Source organism: Pithys albifrons, chromosome 3 (assembly GCF_047495875.1).
Source record: "Pithys albifrons albifrons isolate INPA30051 chromosome 3, PitAlb_v1, whole genome shotgun sequence".
NCBI lineage: Eukaryota > Metazoa > Chordata > Aves > Passeriformes > Thamnophilidae > Pithys > Pithys albifrons.
In genome coordinates this window covers 36,946,209-36,966,389 of record NC_092460.1, presented here as the reverse complement: position 1 = coordinate 36,966,389, position 20,181 = coordinate 36,946,209, and the positions used below count along the sequence as shown (strand labels likewise).

The following is a 20,181-nucleotide window of genomic DNA, read 5'->3' as shown; positions in this document are numbered from 1 at the left end:
AGGGCAATATTTAATCTCACATACACTCAATATTGTTGCTTATAGGCAAGAAAAATTTAAGTTATCAGTAAATACGGTCCAGGTGTCTTCAGAAGGGATCAGGTTTATTTTCCAGATATTACACATATCCAAGTCCCACGACACCGATGCAATTTTTTACTTCTTACTTAGCTAAAATTGGTCCTTTTTTACTCCTTATGTTGCTAAATTTGGTCTACTACACAAAGTCACAATTTGTATTTCTAGCTCTTTGAAGCAGAAAACTTGACAACACATTCAGTGTGTTGTCACTTCTCTCACCCCCAAGCCCCCACCTTTCTTTTTTGTTTTTAAAGAACAAAATCAAGAAAAGGAACTACCACCCATTCATTTTTAGATCTACCACACAAGCAGAGGCTGCCTGGAAAGCTATTCCCCAGAACTGAATTTCCTGTGTGGTAAAAGTCTTCTCATAAAGCAGAGCTGAAAAATTTCAGACATTAAGCAACATCATTTGTAGTTTCTCACTTACAACATCTCTGTCAATCCTGGCTGCCATCATCTCTGCTGTTTCTTCATGCTCATGGTATTGTCTCTGTTTTTCAACTGTAAAAAAGGGAAGAAGAGAATCCATATACATGGAATTAGTATATTAATATATAATACTTTCTATATAGCTTATGCTTTAAACCATACAACTGCCAAGAAAAAGATGGACAAAACTGTTTGTACCATTCACTTTGCAAGGACTCCACAAAACCTGAAAATCCTGCACTCCAATGCCTGATCCTGCTAAGTCTCACAAAAAAGCTAAGACTGTTGAATTTCAGTCAACTTAACTGCATAACTGAACTTAATCAAAGAAGCTGAAAATCAGATTTCAGCACAAAGTGGTAGATTATAAATACAACATAATTGGGAATCATTTTATTTTGAAAATATGCTGAAAGCTTCTCCAGCAAAAGTAAGCAAGAAAGACTGCAGCCATGACTAACAACTTTGAAGACAATTTTGATGTAAAAGGTAATTAGCAAAAAGGGATGCCAGTTCTAACAACACCGAAGTAGGAGGGAATGATGTGACAGAACCAGTACTTCCAAATAACAATGAACAGAATCAGTAAATGTGGTTTGAAAACAACAAGGGCAAACACTGAGAAATTCTAAGTTTTACATTTTTAACTTACACTAAGTACTGCACTTTGTGAACAAGTGGGATTTCAGTGAAAACATTTTAGAAAAGATCCACATGAGTGCAATAAAAGGAACTGCAGGAACTCAGATCCACAACTGGTCTGAGCACAAGACATTTGACAAACTAATGAGACTTTTTTGAAGTGTGAAGTCAAGCAGAAGAACAAGTTAGTCATTACTCAAGACAGATCAGATACATAGACTAAATAATTCTTAACATACCAGATTTCTCTGAACATTTTAAGCTGTTTTCTTTGTATAGTTGTGCACTTTGTTAAGTGATATAATTTAATAAACAAAAACTAACAAAGACTCCAAGATCTACTTTTACAGTTTCAGTATTTATTATTAAAAGAACCCAAGCCAAAAAGCCAAAAAAGACCTCACTTTAATCTTACTAGTCTGTTTTGTAGAAGAAACTTTATTCTTTCTGGTGAACTTCTTATAAAGAAATCTGATCAAAATATGTTCACTTAGAGATGTAAAAACCCCATGAACAACCAGCAAACAAAAATCCAAACCCATTGGGAATGATACAATATTTCTTGGTTAAGGTTTTAAAAATAACTTTAAAAAAAAGGCAGTTTAGCCATACAGGCCCTTGCAAAGATAAATGTACCATAAATAAATAATGCTGATCTCAAGTCACCTTTTAATCTCCAATTATATTTTTTAATTGTCCGAAATATGTGGCCTATGCTCTTCCCATTAATGAAGAATAGATGACTGGAACATTAGATGACTGGAGTTATGACAGTACTGATTTCTCTGAATGTTATCATATTCACAAAAAAGCCCAGATTAAAACCAGTGGCCCACACCCTCATCCAGCTAAGCACAAGTAAAAGGCAGCTCTGAATAGAAATCAGAAAATGGCTAAATGCACTTAAATGACAAGTCAGATTATGACAGTCAGATCTTATTCCTCAAATCAGGGGACAGTGGCTTGGGGCATTTCAAACTAGACTCAGAGAATAATCATATCTGCTCTCAGCAAGGGCAGAGGGATGACCTTGTACAACCACTTCATTATTGAGTTACTGCAATCTCTATGAAAGTGGTCCTTCCAAATTACTTTTTTTCTTACCAAGCATCATAAAAATCTACTGCCCAGAACAACTGCTTGCACCCCTCCGTGTGGCAGCAGGCACCCAGTGATACTCACAGTCCCCCTGCTCAGCAGCCCATGCTGACCACGCTGCCACGCGGCTCCTCACGTCCACTTGGGTGATGGTCCCTGGTGGCACCGGGGCAGGTGCCCGTGGTGGCGGTGGGATGGCACTGTCAGCTTTGGATATCATTCTAGAGGAAGAGGAGAAAGCCCACAAGAGACACTTGAAGGAAAAATGTGTTATTCTCTAGTGTGTAATCAGAGATGAGGCTTCACAAGGACCTCTTCTACTGCAGACCATACTATGGACTTGCCAAGTAAGAAGTATTCAAGACCTTGATGTGCAAATATGCTAAACACAGCAGGAAACCCACTCCATGATGGGGCTAGCAAACCTCCATCACCTGAGAAATCCCCAAGCAGTGCCAAAGAACATGATGAGACCTCCCAGTTTATATGGGTAAACTCACTGGCTTAGGTCTAGTAGGTGGCATTGTTACCACCATATGCAGATTTACTGTCTGGGCTTGCCTTTTGTGTGAAAGAAAATTAGAAGAGGTTACCTTTCAGAGATCACAAGTATTTAGTTCCTAAATCTGACCTTTTTCTTGAAACCCTACCAACAAAAGGCAAGCTAACTGGTTGATTTTCTTTTTTTGTAACAGGGACCTGTTCATCCTGTTTTGATACGAATGTTATCTATCTTCCCCCATGCAGTTTTCCACTTTACCATTTCTTAGTGTCATTTTAAATACCACAAGGAAACAGGTCTTTGAAGCCATTCTACAGCTTGATACCAACAGACAATAAAATCCCAAAAGCTCCAGCCATACACACCTCCATCCCTTCCCCACACCCCTATTTAAATGCAAGAGCTTCACCTTAAATTCATCTCTTTATAATCCCATCTCATTCATGGCATTCAATAACAGCACCCTAAAATGTCAAATGCTGTTTGGTCTTTCAACAGTAAACAACCACAAAGAAGTATTTTCTTTGCCTTTCCTTTCTCTAGTTCCCTTTCACTTGTCGATAACCTGCAGCAACTCAACAATGTGATGTCAGGCAGGAGGGTCTCTCCCTGTGACCTGATGCCAGCAGGCACACGACATGACAGGGAGTAACCAGCACTAAGCTGCCACACACGCATGACCTCCTGGCCTCACGGCCCTCAGAGACTGAGATCTCAGATTATTTGTCCCAACAGATGCACTGACCTACATTCTTTTCCCAATTAAACCTCATTAGTTTCCCAGCACATCCAGTGTGTTTGAGTCCCTCTGGACTGCCTCTTTGTGCTCATACCTGTTTGCTACAGTCCCACAAACAGCAAAGTCTACTTATTAAATTTATAAATAGAAATGAAGTTAGACACAATTCAGTTTTTTCTTTGTTTTACAGAAGTGTCACTTACTACGGGAAAACTTTATAATTTGCACATCAGAATTTCACAGGTAGTCAAAACTCTTATAAACTCGTTCACATAATGGTGGCAATTTAATGATTTCTGTCCAGCAGAGACTTCTCTGTCTGAACTCAAAAGTACTGTGGAGAGATACTATGAGAACGCAGCTACATACTAACCTTTCAAATACTACCATCACCATTCACTATCTAATACAGTCATGCCCTTGTATTTACACCTCTGTTTGCCACCTCTGATTTCTGTATTTGTCTTCTCTGAACCCAACAGGTTATTTCCCCCGATGTTTTCCAACTGGTAAAGAAGCTTTTGCTACCAGGGAAACAAGAAGTCTTCAGCAGGAAGACTATTCAATCTTCACTCGCTGCTTTATTTAACATTTTCAGATCCCAAAACTTTTTAACATAATCTTATTTACTTGTAATTATGGGGCATTTATGGTTTTAATTTAACTTCTGAACTACTTGACCCATATGGAGAACTGAGACATGCAATGCCCTTCTCTGGCAAGTGGTATTGATCTCAGATGTTTTCATTACTAAGGTGGAATCAGTAAAGGTAAGAGTGACACTATAAACTGAGAGAACATGAGAACATTATTAAAGCAAGACCTCTACATAGGGCTTTGAAAGTATATTATTAACTCTGAACAAAACAAAACAAAAAAGCCAAAATACAGCAGACAGACCTGAAGAGCTTCTGAATGCTGTTACACTACTTCATGATCCGATACACTGCAAAGAAATTAGGTTTTTACCTCAGGGTTTCAAGCCTCTTCTTTTGTTTCCCACTTTTGCTGTCACTGATTGCACTTTCAATATCTTCATGAATAAAGCTAGCCTAAAGAGACAAAGGCAGAAACCATCAGTCACCAGCTAGAGTACCCAGATATATTAATTATTTCCTGTAGAGCACTTTCTGTAGAGCACCTTTAGATTAGAGAATACCTTATCAAATCACATTTATTTAAAATTTCTGGGACTAATTATTTTACACATAAGCAGAACAAACAACAGAATAAAGTCTGAGAGTTGGTATTTTTGTCACTACTCCAACCTCAAGCACATTCATTAGACAAGTACGTAATCCAGATATCAAATTTGTCTGAACAGCTGTAATTATCTCATGTCAACCATTATTGCCTAAACTACATTTTTGGCTCTCTCAAGTATTTTGTTTATACTATAAAAAACCAAAATCTACTATATATAGAAGCAACAAAACTACTATAGATAGCAGCAGCATAATTAGAAAAGTAACTCATAATGATACAAATTCCTTTTGGAAATAATGATAGCCTCCAAGTTCTCTTTGGCGTAACAGAAGATGAATGTTTCGGAATATTCCCTAATCTGTGGGTTCCTGCCACTCCATAACTACAGAATGCCTCCACCAGTGGCCCACAAGTGAAATTTTGATGCACATCTAAAGCATTATTTTAATAGATCTTGCATTAAATAGGTCATGGCTTCTCATAGGATTTAGAATGTTCTGCTACATGTCTTGAGCTGACAAACTAATTTCCTACAAAGGCTGTCAAAGCTCAAATCTATCAGTGTCTGGGTCACTCTACAAGGACCATGTATCCTCATAATGCAGAAGAGTACGTAATTTCTTGGAAGGAATATATACCTTCTGCTAGGACCAGAAGACATTGTTGAATTTAGAATCCAAGGGGATTAAGGGACTTCTCAGGCTATAATTAATTGTACTACAGAATAATTTTTGAGGGATACTTTAAGATTATAAAATCAATAGAAAAAACTTCAGGGGATCAGAAGAACTTAAATCCAGAAGAGTTCCACTAAAGCAATCATCTTGATTTTTACTATTTTAATTTTTTCTTTTTTAGAAAATACTGAATGCCCCAAAAAGTATTGATTTGAACTAATTTTCATTGCAGCAGCTCCTGCAGTTCATGGTAACTTCCAACTGAAAGCAGGAAAAAGCCAACAAAGACCTAAACTTTCAAAACTAGACAAGTTGTTTCATGGGTAAGGAAAAAAACCCAGGGTATCATCACCACCTCAAGCAATACCTCAGAAGAAAGGGCAGAATCTGAACTTTCATGTCATGCTTATGTACTCTACATTTTTATTTGTACGTACATTAGCACACAGAGGAACAACTTCGAAAATGAAAGTCTGATGAAAAGAGACCACCTCTACATTCTGGGAAGCTGAATCCAAACAGACCTTAAAAGGGATCCCTGCATTATTCAACATAACGCCACCTGAACTTCAGACAGGATCCCACTTTCCTTTGAAACAGCAAATTCAGTGCTACAAATCACACAATCATCTTCACATCTCCCTCATTATACCAATTTCAAACTGGTTGCACAGTGTGATTAGCAATCTGTTGTTTCAGGACAATGAAACGAACTACTACCAAAAAATCCCCATGAAACTATCATTTTGAATTGAAAGAAATGTCTATTACAGAGAAATAATAGAAATTAAAATTTATAACTCTGGAAATATAGAGGTATTGCAGAATACATTAAAAAAAATTTACATTTGAAGGTAATATTTTAATCAGAGAAAATCTTTTTCCTCCTTTTGCCCCTCCCGCAAGTAACATTTTCCCTTTCATGACTTCTCCAGCAGAGGAGAGATGCAGAGAGGTGAGAATACAGAGAATATTTAATTGCTCAGCAACAAAAACAGCAGAAAAAGGGGAAAGACTAGGTGAGACTCAGGGCTCAGATCAGTTATTTGCCGATTATAAGATAAATTTAAGATAAACTATTTTACACCACTCTTTTCAGAAGTGTAAATGCAAACCATACACATTTTTCAGAGCTTTACACATTTGCAAACCTAAATTAACAGCTACAGAGCCAAAGAATCAATATTTACAATAAGGATGTATTTGACCATGCACTCAGGATTCAGCTTAGAAACCAGATCACCCTCTTGCAATACATACTACACCACATTACTAATTACTATAAATAGTGTTGATATCATAAGTGCTTTAAACTTACGGCATATTTATAAGAATAAAAGTACAGAATTGTTTTCTATGAATCAGCTCATTTGACTTTATCCACTGTACTTGTCAATTCATAAAATCTCCCCTATTCAAATAAGTCACAGCAGATCTCGGTTACTGTCTTACCTTAATTTCATCACATTGGAAAAGATGCAAATCAGGCTTGTTTTGGGTTGGTTCTTTACATACTAATGCAAGAATTGAATTGTAATTGCATGCATTCATCACAGCTTGGCAATGCTGAATTGTGCTTAAAGGAAAATTTTCCAGTTCATTCTGCCAGAAGAGAAAAAAAAAAAACACAAAACACCACCTTACTATACAGTGTCCTGATCTCAGACAAACTGCATGAGTTAAAAAGAGAAAGTGATAATAAGCTAATTAAAATCCTCAATCCCACATACATAATTCTTCTGCTTCTCTCTTTTTTTCTCTCTCTCTGAAAATGAGCCTGTCACTCACAGATCTTACCTTTGACTCCAAGTCCACCAAACTGACAGCTTTGTCATCCACTTGAAGAATCATATCTTGAGTCCACACTTTGCCTTTGGCATCCAACAATTTCAGCTTCCTTATTCCATCATCTACTGTAATCATTGCCTCTTTTCGGTCCAGAACAAAGGTGGTCAAGTGCTAGTGAATGGAACATACATTTAAAAGAAATTATGATTGCAATTTTCCCTATTGTTCAGGAGTGGCAGTATTCAAATTGCCAGGAAGTAGCAATGCAAATTATTCATGATTAAAAGTGCCATTGTATATGACAGATTCCACCTATAAGACATAAGAAATATTGTTTAGTCCGTAATGCCATTTTAAGTCAACTGATTTTTGTAGCTTGCTGTTTTCCACCCTCTGTCATTTCCTCACTGTGGTAAGCAGTTAGACTTGAAGGCATATTCTGACATCTTTCGGGTATCAAAGCTAGAATTAAACTGTGAGTTTTAATTAGCTTTCTTGAGGAGTGAAAACCTGTCTCTCTTGGCAACCTGAATTCAGGAGGTGCCAACAGAAGCTTCCCAGAAACACACTGCCAATGTACCTCCACTACCAACCTGACCTGGAGTGTCCTCACCTCATCCAGGGATGCCAGCCAGTGTGCTGATGGCAACCAGGATGGGCTTGCATCCCGGGGGGGTACCTTATGGACATTCATGTTTATGTGGAACATAGTAGAAACATGGTTTAATAACTAGTTGTGTTCACCATCAACTTGGAATACTTTCCAGACTCAATTAATGGTCAAGAAACTAAATATTACTTCACAAACATCCCCTCAACTAGTTACCCTGACATTATCATTGTGGCAGTTTCTCCTTCAACATGCCAACCATGCAAAAAAACCCACAAAATTATTTCATTTTACTCAGGCATAAATCCAGCTTCACATTCTTATTGAAGATCTGGTAACACTGAACCAAGTTTAATACATGTCTGCACATCTGTTTTCTAAATAACTTTCAAAAATCAATCAATAAATAAAATTAACTGTGCTTTCTTCTACTACAGGATAATGACACTTAGCAATTAAAGAGAAGAAGGTCGGTGTAAATTGCATATAATCCAAGTATTTAAAAGAAGTGAAGTGAAACAAACTCCCTACTGGCTGCTCACACAGAAATGCTTAGACTCCTAATGCAAGTACTAATTGTTATGCCAGTACAGGACCAAAACTGTTATGAAGAAACCAAAGAAAAACAGGCAATTAGAAGCAACACATATTCATTTGCAAGCTGATCACAGGACTGAAGCACTTGAAATTGAGACTCCTCTGCATATGATCTCACAACCTACAGCTGATTTAAAACCTTGCAAAAAGGAGCTGAGAATATATGGTATTTGCAAGACTTGACTTAACCCATGACAGTGGTCTGATGGCAGCAGGAGAAGTTTCAGCCAGATTAAGACTACAAATTAGGCACTACATTCAAAAGTGCTTAATAGGCTACATATAGGTACTCAGGCTTACTTTGCTGAATATTTTAAATATACCTATTCCTGGATAAAATACGCCAGCAGCATCAAGTAATTCTGCAAAGCAGCTTAAGATGGCAAGCACATACTTTGTACTTCATACTGGGGAAGAATGTGTGCAGGCAGAATATTTAACTACTACATATTAGACTAACTGGGACTTTAAGGGTTAATGCTCAACTCTTTATGAACATGCTAATATCTCTGCTGATTATATCTGATCAAAGTGTTAGTTTTAAATATCATCCAGCATGCCTTGCCAACAGCACAGCGTTGTCCAGCTTGCCTCATCTCTGTAACAAGCCAGGTTCAGAGACAGGGCAGCATAACACATTGAATTGATACCCCATTGAGAAGGTCTGTCTGTTTGCCAAATACACACCACTTTACTTACATTCTTCTGTATCTAAAATTTCAGCTTATTATGGCAAAGCTACAGAATTTGAGACATTTCACTGTAATCTATTCTGAAGTGACCTCAGGCTGGCAGGATATTTTGGAAGATATATGTGTCTTCAAGCATATGTATCCTCAAAAATCATGTAGACAAAACCCCCTGCATTTAACTGAAAAGCTGTAATTGGTATATAACTCCTCATCTCACCTCTACGTGATACTGTGACGTTTCAGATATGCTGCTGATGCTGTCTCGTGCATAATTCTTTCTTTGTTCTAGAGAAGGGAAGAAAAAGAAGAATAATTATTCCTTTAATTTCTTATCTTTGTGTTTTGACTATCTCTCAGAGATACTTCAGACAAGTTGTGTACATGAGAACAGGAGATAAGCTGTGGTTAATTTCTGTATTTCAACAGAAAATACCACCACCCACACACAGTCCAGCACAAGGACCACTCTTATATCAACAATGTTAACGGAGAGCTGGCGGGTGCAAACAAAAGCCAGCTATCTCATCCCAGTAAGCCAGGAACACTGGAAGGGAGCAGTGTTTTGACTGAAAACACTTTCTTGGGAAGACTGATTATGAAAATCATTGGCTTGCCACTTTAGTAGCAATATCATAACTAGCATCAGGCTTACTATATTTGTATGAAGGTCCTTGAAAGCAAAAGTATTTTCTGATACATACATAACATACTTCTTATGTTAAATCTGCAAAACAACAAAACCGCACGCAAAGCAGACCTGATTCATCCCTTATTTCTTCATAAAGCATTCAGTTTTGATGAATTACTAATGTAGAAATAGGCATGGAAATACATATACACACCAAAATATCTCTAAAACAGAAATACTTGTCAGCAAGACACAATGCTGCAAAATCAGAAATATCATTTACCTTTTACTCAATACAATGGATTAATATTAAATCAAGAGAGGATGGAAGGGGAAAAGCAAAATGAAAACACAACATGCACCCATAACACAAAATAATGAATTTAGATGAATGCTGAAGAAAACTTGTCAACTTGTGTGATAAAAAGCTGTATGCAACATTCGGAAGATTTGGGTTTTTTTTCACTACAACCACTTTTGTGCCTGATCTGAAACACCAGCTTTGTTTTGGGAAATTCAGTAGGTGAGTGGTCTAAGGAAACTCTGCAAGTAAGCGATTTCTTTGTCTTCATTTCATTAAAAATGTTGATTTCCGATTTTCAATTAAAATAGGGAGGTTGATTTTGTTCAGAAGCAAGGTACCTCATCTACATACAAAATACATCAATTTAATCGTACCTGGAGTACTTGGAGGTTAATTAAGTGTATGATTTTGTTGATAGGAAGGCTAAGTTACTTTTTGCAAAATAAAAAAATACTAAATACTACCAAGCATATGATCTGTGACATACAGAGATTGCAGTGAGGACACCATAAAAGCCACACCACAAAAGTCTCTTCTGTGACCAGGGCTCTTTCATACTGGAATTCCAAGGGCTGACAAAGACAGCAGTGACCTCACTTTCAGATGTCACTTGGAGAAGCACTTGTCACCTTATGTAAACACCTTATCTCTCCCCTTCTCAGGGAAAATAAACTTCCATGAAAATCAATACATTTTCTGAAATGCATCACAGACTTGGGGCCCCTCTCCCATGGTGAAAAATGCTGCTCATGCATCAGTCATCCTGCTCCTGTACAGCAGCTACTCAGCTTCTTTTAGCAAGAGAAGTGTACTGTACAAACACTCAAACTTAAGAACACAGATTATCAGAATTTTTCGCTAGGTGTACGGATATTTCAAAATAGATACATTACTTTCATTATCCATTATTCCGAAATCCCAGGGCAGAGGACCACCATTGATTCCAACTGTAACTACTATTTCTGCTTTTGCAGCATGTTACTTATATTATTTTTTTAGTTAGTTGTTTTTTAACCACGACATACACACGTGCATGCACACCAGTCAGTAAAGCAGTACTGTCTGATTTGCTACCTTTCTTTTTTTGTTTGGATGATGATCTGAAGAAGTAAAGTCCATCTGTTCCTAACAAAATAAGGGGATTAAAAAGCAGTATCTAGTTTAATCTCATAGAAATTATTTGCATCTCTAAGGAGATCAGTTAGCAGTCTTCTGCTGTGGACTGTAAATGCTAGTTAAATGCTGTCCAGTAGGAATATATGCTTTCTAAAAAACCCAAGTCATTTGTTTCAATTAACAATACATTAAATATTCAGTTCTGACTTTTATTATTTTCTTTCTGGGGAGCAAAAATATAACTTTTACACTATTAAACAAGAATAAGAAAGGTTACATCCACTGTAAGATTTACAAATGCTGCAAACAATAATAGTTGGAATTGTTTAAAATAAATAAAGTCTGACATATGTAGAGGCTCCAAAAGAGTTAAAAAGCAGAATAAGTTTTGCAACACATTCCTTATTCTAGTTCACGTAAATGTTGTCCTGTGCTAAGACTGACTAACTTACCTACTTCCACAGAGCAGCACATTCACAATTACACATGATGGAAAGGTGTTCAACACACAATGTCATGGTGAGAACAAGAGAGTTTATAGAAGAGAGAGCTTTCTGAATGTTAATACAATCTGTGGTTGCTTACACTTGAGAGCCATGGAAAGTCCCTCAAGTTCTATGTCCCAGTTCAGCAGCTGGGACCAGTTTATCTCTGTGTGGATGTGATCAAAGCTGTGTATTCTAAACCCTCTATGTAATTTCCCATGAACTGTTAACAATGGATCATTTGCAGCAGCTGCCTAGGGCACACCTGACCCCTCAGGCTGAAAGCTGGGTGTTAGAGAAGCTGTGAGATAGGAGTTGTGATAACTCCCCTCCGAGGAGTCCTTAGCACCTTCACACCCAGCTTGAGGGGACGTGTCTGCTAATGGGCCATCGATTCCAAAAATACCCCATGACTTCCAGAGTTAGATCACACATTGTGGAACTCCCCACTCTGGGGGAGGTACTGGGCATTCCCACCTGAACCAGAGGGTATATAATATTGGGTTTGGAGACCTCTGGGACCACTTATCGGATCCAGAGGAGGACCAGAATCTCAACAGGACTGCCCTTCTTTTTACTTTGGACTCATGTGAACTATGTGGGTTTCAGCACATGAGCTAATGAACACAATTCTGTTTGTGCCCCAGGATGCTGGGTTATACTTCTGGGTTTTGTGGGTTAAAACCAGTTTCTCTTTGTGTCACTGCATTTATTGTAATATTTTTATTAAATTGTAACTCTGATTTATAATCTCTCCTGAGCTGGGTTCATTTCTCCTGCTGTTTACCTTTAAATCAGCACATTCTGCATTGTTAATTATAACATAATAGTAACAAGAACTTCAATACAATTTCCAATTTACAGAAGTCAACCAGTGTTTGTATTAATAAACAAAAAAGTATGGACACAACAACTGACAGTCCATACTGAGATTAAATTCCAATTTACCCATTTATTTCTTTCTTACAGGTAGAATGAGTATTAGAACCTGCTAGAGACCTAAGTTATCATTTAGAGTAGAACAGAATATTCCAGTTGAATCATCCAGTCCAACTGCCTGACCACTTCAGGGCTGGCCAAAAGTACAGCATGTTATTAAAGGCACTGTCCAAATGCCTGTTAAACATTGACAGGCCTAGGGGCATCAACCGACATTTCTTGTTATTCTGTAGGCCCTTCTGCTAAAAAAACACTGTTGGGCACTGGCACAGGCTCCCCAGGGTAGGTCACAGCACCAAGCCTGACAGAGTTCAAGGAGCATTTGGATGATACTCTCAGGTCCATGATGTGACCCATGTAGGACCAGGAGTTGGACTCAATGATCCTTGTGGGTCCCATTCAACTAAGGATATACTTTGATTCTTGTTCGGTTTTGGATGAGCTAAGAAGTAGCCTATAGCAGTCTTGGAAGTTGCCAACAGTGCTATAGAGGATCTGGAGGTAGATAACTATGGCTGCACCATGAAATTACTCACCCTTCAAAATACATCTTAAAAGATGTACCCTGCCATGAGGCAAAATGCTTCTGTTATGGGAGGGTGTTTCCTCTACCTTTGTTTTTCAACCCTTTCACAAATTCAATAGTTAGTAAGTGGGTCTCCTTTCCCATACTGGGTCATCCCAGATGCTCAACATGCAGGCTCAAAGAGATGGTTTTCTTGAGTGCCTGGCATAAATTCCACTGAGAGAAGAATGAATAAAGTCTCCCCATAATATGAACATAATGCAAAGTAGGAAAAAAGGAAAAAACAAAGGAAAACAGGAAAAAAGAAAAGGAGAAAAAAAAAGGAGAAAAGGAGAAAAAAAAGGAGAAAAGGAGAAAAAAAAGGAGAAAAGGAGAAAAAAAAGGAGAAAAGGAGAAAAAAAAGGAGAAAAGGAGAAAAAAAGGAGAAAAGGAGAAAAAAAAGGAGAAAAGGAGAAAAAAAAGGAGAAAAGGAGAAAAAAAAGGAGAAAAGGAGAAAAAAAAGGAGAAAAGGAGAAAAAAAAGGAGAAAAGGAGAAAAAAAAGGAGAAAAGGAGAAAAAAAAGGAGAAAAGGAGAAAAAAAAGGAGAAAAGGAGAAAAAAAAGGAGAAAAGGAGAAAAAAGGAGAAAAGGAGAAAAAAAAGGAGAAAAGGAGAAAAAAAAGGAGAAAAGGAGAAAAAAGGAGAAAAGGAGAAAAAAAGGAGAAAAGGAGAAAAAAAGGAGAAAAGGAGAAAAAAAAGGAGAAAAGGAGAAAAAAAAGGAGAAAAGGGGAAAAAAAGGAGAAAAGGAGAAAAAAAAGGAGAAAAGGAGAAAAAAAAGGAGAAAAGGAGAAACGGAGAAACGGAGAAAAGGAGAAAAGGAAAGCAGGCATCTAAAATTCATCCCCTCTCCCGCAGTTTTTGCCAGGAGCTCAAAATTAAATCTCGACCTCTACTTTCTCCTAGTGCCTGGCTCCTAGATTCTACCACGACCCTTAACAACTTCTCACCTTGCCATCAGAAGGGACACAAACTCTTTCATACCCCATCCTGCTGACGTGCCCTGAACTTCCAAGAAAATTGATATAAGCCTGCAAACCTGTTCTCTGTCCTCCTTTATCCATATGAAATAAGGGACGGCTGCTCCTTCCTACAATCCTTATGTGTTTCTACTTTCAAGTCAGATATATCTAAGCACATGACTCTCACAGTCTTTTTCATCCATATACAACTCCCTCTTTTTCTACAGAGTTGCCCATTGCCATTCTTCTGGAAATGCAGCTTTCGTCTCTCAACTTTTTCACATCTCAAAGTGGCTGATTATTGTCTATCAATAATAATTTGACTGCATTAGGAGAAACTCTGAAACATCTCCTGACTTATCTTCAAGTGTAAGTAGCACATACTCTAATATTGAAAATGAGCAACAGAATTTGCTGATGCACTGAAACACGACGGGGCTTTGCTGGGATGAAGTTAATTTTGAATCTGCAACCAAAACAGTGTTGATAACATGGAGATGTTTTAGCAGTTGCTGAACAGTGTCAAGGCATCCTCTATTTCTCACTCTTCTGCCCCAGTGAGTGGACTGGAGGTGCACAAGATGGGTGGGACGCAGCTGGGACAGCTGACCCCATCTGGCCAAAGGGATTTTCCATACTGTATACTGTCATGCTCAGCAATAAAACTGGTGGATAGTCCTTCCAAAACGTTCTTGCCCAGACAGTCTGGACATTGGTCTGCTTATGGAAGGTAGTGAGTGACTGTCTTTGTCTCAGTCTTTTTTCCTCCTGCTCTTTCCTTCACTTATATTTATCTTGATCCATCAGGTTTTTTCTTGCTTTAGCTCTTCCAGTTCTCTCTACTAATCTGCTGCAGGAAGAAGACAGGAGGAGTGAGGAAGCAAGTGGGTAGGTCCTCATGGTTGGGGTCAACCACGGATACTGAAAACAAAATACTATTTTGTATGCTCTGTTTCACTCTCCCAATCAATCTCAGCCTCTCACGGATCCTTTCATACATGAAGAGGCTATGGAAGCTAAAGTAAAATACTGCAATAGAGACTTCCAGAAATGAGGTATAAAACTATCAAAGGCTGAATAAAACTACCAAAACTACTGGGTTTTTTCTATATGCTCTACTGATTGTAGCTCTTGCATCTACCACTTAGAATACAGTGCAGCCTTAACACCACAGTTAGCTCAAACCCTGCTGACACACTATACACTATTTACCAAAAGGATTTTCCCTCGGGTAAAAGAAAAAAAAAATCAATGGATCATGGCAGAAGATACCTAAGTTAAATTCTTAATCACAATCTATAGCAAATGCAACCCAGAGGAATTTGAGTAAAATAAAATCTCTCACAACACAACAACAATGAACTTAAAAGCAGCATATTACTTCATTCATAGGTCCTGAATTTAAGATCTACCAGCCACTAAAATTTCCAAAGGAACAGACACATTGATTCACAGAAACTATTACTTTTACTGCTGTCTGATAGGGACAGATGTTACTGCTATCCATGTTCCGTGAAATGACTGAATTCACCAATCAGCAGGAACAGACTATGTTTCTGTTTTCAGAGATAACAAAAGGTACTGATTTTCTACCATTTTTGAAAGCATCTAAACCACCAGAAAACAAAAAGAAACTTCTTAAATGAAGACTTTCAGCCAAGTCAAAATATTACTAGACAGAACACGACACAGATAAATAGGACTGAAGATTGCCATAGCTCATTCCGTTCCTTGCCCTCGCTACACCAAGAACTCCTGAGCTCTCCCAGTTATTTCTGTGAAGGACCATTTCATACTTTGGAAAGATAACTATTTCACTGTTTCAGACAAAAGCAACAGTACTAGAGCTAGGAAAAGAACTTGACATAGCCAGAGTCTTGTATCACCCATTTTCCAAATGGAAGGGGGTGCCGCAATGTTGCAAATCACAAAGTTGCTTAATAAACTCTACTGTAGCCTGGCTCTGTGCCACTGTCCAGAAGTCCACACAGAGATATGGATCACAGCAAGAAAAATCTAAGTTTTTGTCCTAGTTCAGCAGGAGGGACCAGCTAACCCTGTGTGGGGGTGATCAAAGCTGTGTATTCTACCCCCTCTATTCATTCCCCAAGGACAATGGGCCATTAGCAGCAGCTGCCCAGAGAGCCATTATCACCTTCACACCCAGCCTGAGGGGGGTGGAGCTGCTAATGGGCCATCAACAGTTCAATACCCCCTGGCTCCCAGAGTTAATCACCCATTGTGTGAGTCCCCGCCCAGGGGGAGGGACTGGGTGCTCCCTGAGGGTACATAAGTGGTGGGTAAGACGACCTTGGTAACTTCTCGTCGGATCCAGAGCAGCAGCAGGACCTTGACAGGAGGGGATCACTGCTCTCGGCCCAGACCACAGCCCTCGCCTGCACCAACAGGTTTTTCTTTTCCTTTTCTCTGGACTTGGGGGAGCCACAGGGGTCTCAGCACAAGGGCAAACAAACCCCCTTGGGTTTGTGCCCCAGGACACTGGGTTATACTGCTGGGGTTTTGTGAGTTGAAAGCAATTTCCCTTTTGTGTCAGTGTTGTTATTGTAATATTATTATTAAATTTTAGCTCTGACTTATAATCTCTCTCGTGGTGAGTTCATTTCCCCTGCTGGTTCACCTTTAAACCAACACAGTCCTTATCTATGTAAGGAAAATTTTCTTCAGAACCAAAAGATCTCAGGCTCTGTCTTAACATGACCTGAAGCATGGGTGGTGTTGCTTAGGGCTATGATATTTAGGCACAATAGATTTTCAGGTTCTAAAAGAATGAAAGAGAAGGGAGGAATATTGATGCTTAGACTTCAATTAATATCTTACAAATATTTGCACAGGTCAGATGTAATAAATGTTATCAATGCTATGGTTATGAAAACACAAAGAAGGGTAAAGGTAGGTCCATATTCCCCTTCCACAGGCAAACTGGAAATTGTCTATACAGTATACAAAGAGACAAAGTTCGGAATTCTGATGGCAATCCACACGGACATTGAATAAGAGTATCCCTCACAAGCTGCCCTAAGAATCCAGGAATAACACTATAAATTATTACCACACATTATCAAGCAGAAAAGCCCAATACTTAGTTTACTGTCATGCATCTGCCTTGAACTGACTGCTGACAGCCCTTTAAGAATTTATTGCAGTAGCTGGAAAAACTCAGTGCAAGACAGAGCAAACTGCAAGAGAGGTGACTTAAACATCCAAGGAGGAAAGTCAAAACCTGAGTTCAAAACAAATCTCATTTTCAGAGAAGCAAACACTATCACCTTCAGAGACTTGTATCACAAGCTACTCTCTGATGGCTGTGTGGAACTAGCTGTCAAACAAAGTGTGTCGTTTAGAAGTCCATGTCAATTTAACGCATTTGATCATCAAATAATACAAGCATGTAACTTGGATAGCTTCTTTCAATGAGCTCATTTACTTCACCTATGTCCTGCTTGTGATTCCCTTGAATTTGTTACACTACAGTTCCTGCTCTGAATGAGGTATTTGAGCGATGCAAAAATACACAGGCAATTTCACTTCTAGCATCTAATCACAGCCATGAGAATATAAACACAGTGTATAAAACACTTAGTCTTCTCTGATGTGCTGTGAAGACCAATTTAGCTCCACATGGTGTCACTAACTGGCAAAACTCCAGCACAGTCCTGAACTGACGCTGCAATGTCTCCCCACAAAGCAGAGCTGCTGAAGACAGATGGAGAAGCCAATGCTAGGACAACAGATGACAGTACAAGCCAAAACCCACTTCAGATGGAATGATCAGGAAGTAAGTGCTGAAATAAACCCTGTAATAATGTCCAGAGGGCACCTTCCCTCCCAGCTCAGAGGGAGATATATCGTGCAAATAGAAATCAGTTCATTTCAGGAAAGAAATAAGTGAAAACAAAGGGATCATTTGACACAAGAAAAAAGGCAGGAAGCTTATGCTATCATACAGCCACATCAGAGATAGTGATGTCTCTGGTCTAGTTTCTAACTGAACTGTCAGTAACACCAATAAAATTGCAGCCTCCCTTCCCATAGCACTGTGGCCAACCTTATGTCTCAAGACTGAACAATCATGAATCACCTCAGTACTGGAATTTAAGACACAAACTTCATGCCAGGACATAAATGTGCCTGTATGTATATATACACATACATATACATAATAATAATAAGCAGTAGCAATAGTAGTAGTAATAATAAAAATATTTTTTAATTTGGTCTTTACAGTGCTTGGAAGTAATTGACTTCAAGATCAAGTAGTCAGTTAGGAGCCCAGGTACCATCTTCATTTGTTGATACCCATGGATAGGTGGCTTAGTCCAAATGACATTCAAAAGTCTTCCAAGAAAAGAAGTTTTTCATGGACTGTTTGCTGCTAATGTCACACTGTCACATTTTATCAAAACAAAAAAACACTTCATTTTACTTTTACAGTAAAATTATAAATATATTTTCCAGTATAATACAAACAAATCTATTAAACATGTGAGCTTTATGTATTTACATAAAATACATATATTTAATATAAATGTACCTAATGTAAAATACAAAAAAAGGCTTAGATGCCTCCAATCTGCTTTATAGGATTTCAGTCTCATGAATCTCAAATAAAATAGTTAGTTATTAATCATAAATAAAATACTACATAATAAGCATTTTAACAATTCCACTATCAGTCAACTGCTTTCCACCCTCCTTAGGACAGCATGCACAAAAAGTCTTAAAATCACAAAGGAAGAAGAGGCAAATGTGGGATGCAGCAGAATACTAACTTGGCTGCTAAAAATTAGAAAAATATAATTGCCCTGAATCTGAGAAAGGTTTTTGGTGTTTTCCTTGCTTTCTCCAGTTCATGTATTTGATGATACTGACAGCCCCATAACTTACATATATAAAACAGAGCAAAAGCAGTAAAATGTGCAAACTTCACTCTAAAAGCTGTGCTAATACACATTCACTTGGAGCTCCAGTATAACTGAGTCTACTTCGCTCAGTTCCTGGCAACTGCAGCTACAGTTTTGTGATACATCTACAGCAACAGAAGAGAACCAAGATCAACAATTAATTTTACAGCAGCCACCATGCAGCAGTTACATGGCAATAATTTTCAATTAGTACCTGAATTTAATTAAGTAATTTGGAAGTAAAAGGATGATTATCATTATACATCAAATTTACTCACTTGTTCCCACCTTCTACTGATATATGACTATCCCATCATGTCTGATATGAAAAACCTCAGAGAGATGATATTTTAAAAGCCCATAAACTTTAAAGACACTTAGTGATCTAACAATGTTCCCTTGAAAAATTATGATGATGACACAAAATGAAAAAGAAAATCACAACGCTCTCATAACGTCTCATATAGGAATAATCTGCTAAGAGTTTTCCACAAGTCTCTTGCTGGTTTCTGTTACAACCTACTATTTCTGTCAACACTTGCACTCAGTTTGTTGAATGAACTCATACAGGATGCAGAAATCACTGTTTAAAATGATCAGTTCAGAATTCTCCTCAGCTGCAGTTCCAGCCTTCAGCACTATGTCAAGTGACTGACTTTTGTAGCACACCACTAAAAAATAGTAAATTTAAATTTAGAATGATTCACATGCAACATCATGTTTAGATTGGATATTTAGGAAAAATGTTTTCACCAAAAGAGTTGTCAAACACTGGAATAGGCTGCCCAGGGAAAGTGTTTGGGTCTCCATACCTGGAGGTATTTAGAAGACATGTACATGTGACTCTTGGGGACATGGTTCAGTGGGGGACTTGGCAGTGCTGGGGTAATGATCGGACTCAATCATTTTAAAGGTCTTTTCCAACCTAAACAATTCTATGATTTTACACCATGCTACCATATCTCCCCTAACCTCTAAGGTCACTCCCAGCCACCACCACACCCAAAACAGGAGGGAGAAGATTAGTTACTATTTGGCATGTTGCAGTTACTAGCCAGGGCTCTCTGAGCTTTTCAGTTTGTTAACCTGCACAAGAGGTGGCAGATGCAAGAGGGCAGAGCAGGCTGAGGTGCAAGGAGTCCTGCACAGGACCAGGTTCTCACTGCAAACCTCCAGTCTCATCAGATGCACTGACGTTCAA

The 20,181-nt window shown here is 38.3% G+C and overlaps 1 protein-coding gene across 7 annotated transcripts in view; it reads right to left on the bottom strand.

Annotated features, from left to right (window-relative positions):
- Positions 1-20,181, bottom strand: part of EPS8 (EGFR pathway substrate 8, signaling adaptor) — a 143,552-nt gene that overhangs the window by 36,103 nt on the left and 87,268 nt on the right. For all 7 annotated transcript variants that reach the window (XM_071551386.1, XM_071551380.1, XM_071551385.1 and 4 more), the window contains 6 exons: positions 9,282-9,349; positions 7,175-7,336; positions 6,830-6,979; positions 4,464-4,546; positions 2,338-2,474; positions 512-585 (listed from right to left, as the gene is read on the bottom strand). In XM_071551386.1, coding sequence (XP_071407487.1) covers positions 512-585; positions 2,338-2,474; positions 4,464-4,546; positions 6,830-6,979; positions 7,175-7,336; positions 9,282-9,349 — 674 coding nt within the window. The remainder of the gene's footprint in view (positions 1-511; positions 586-2,337; positions 2,475-4,463; positions 4,547-6,829; positions 6,980-7,174; positions 7,337-9,281; positions 9,350-20,181) is intronic.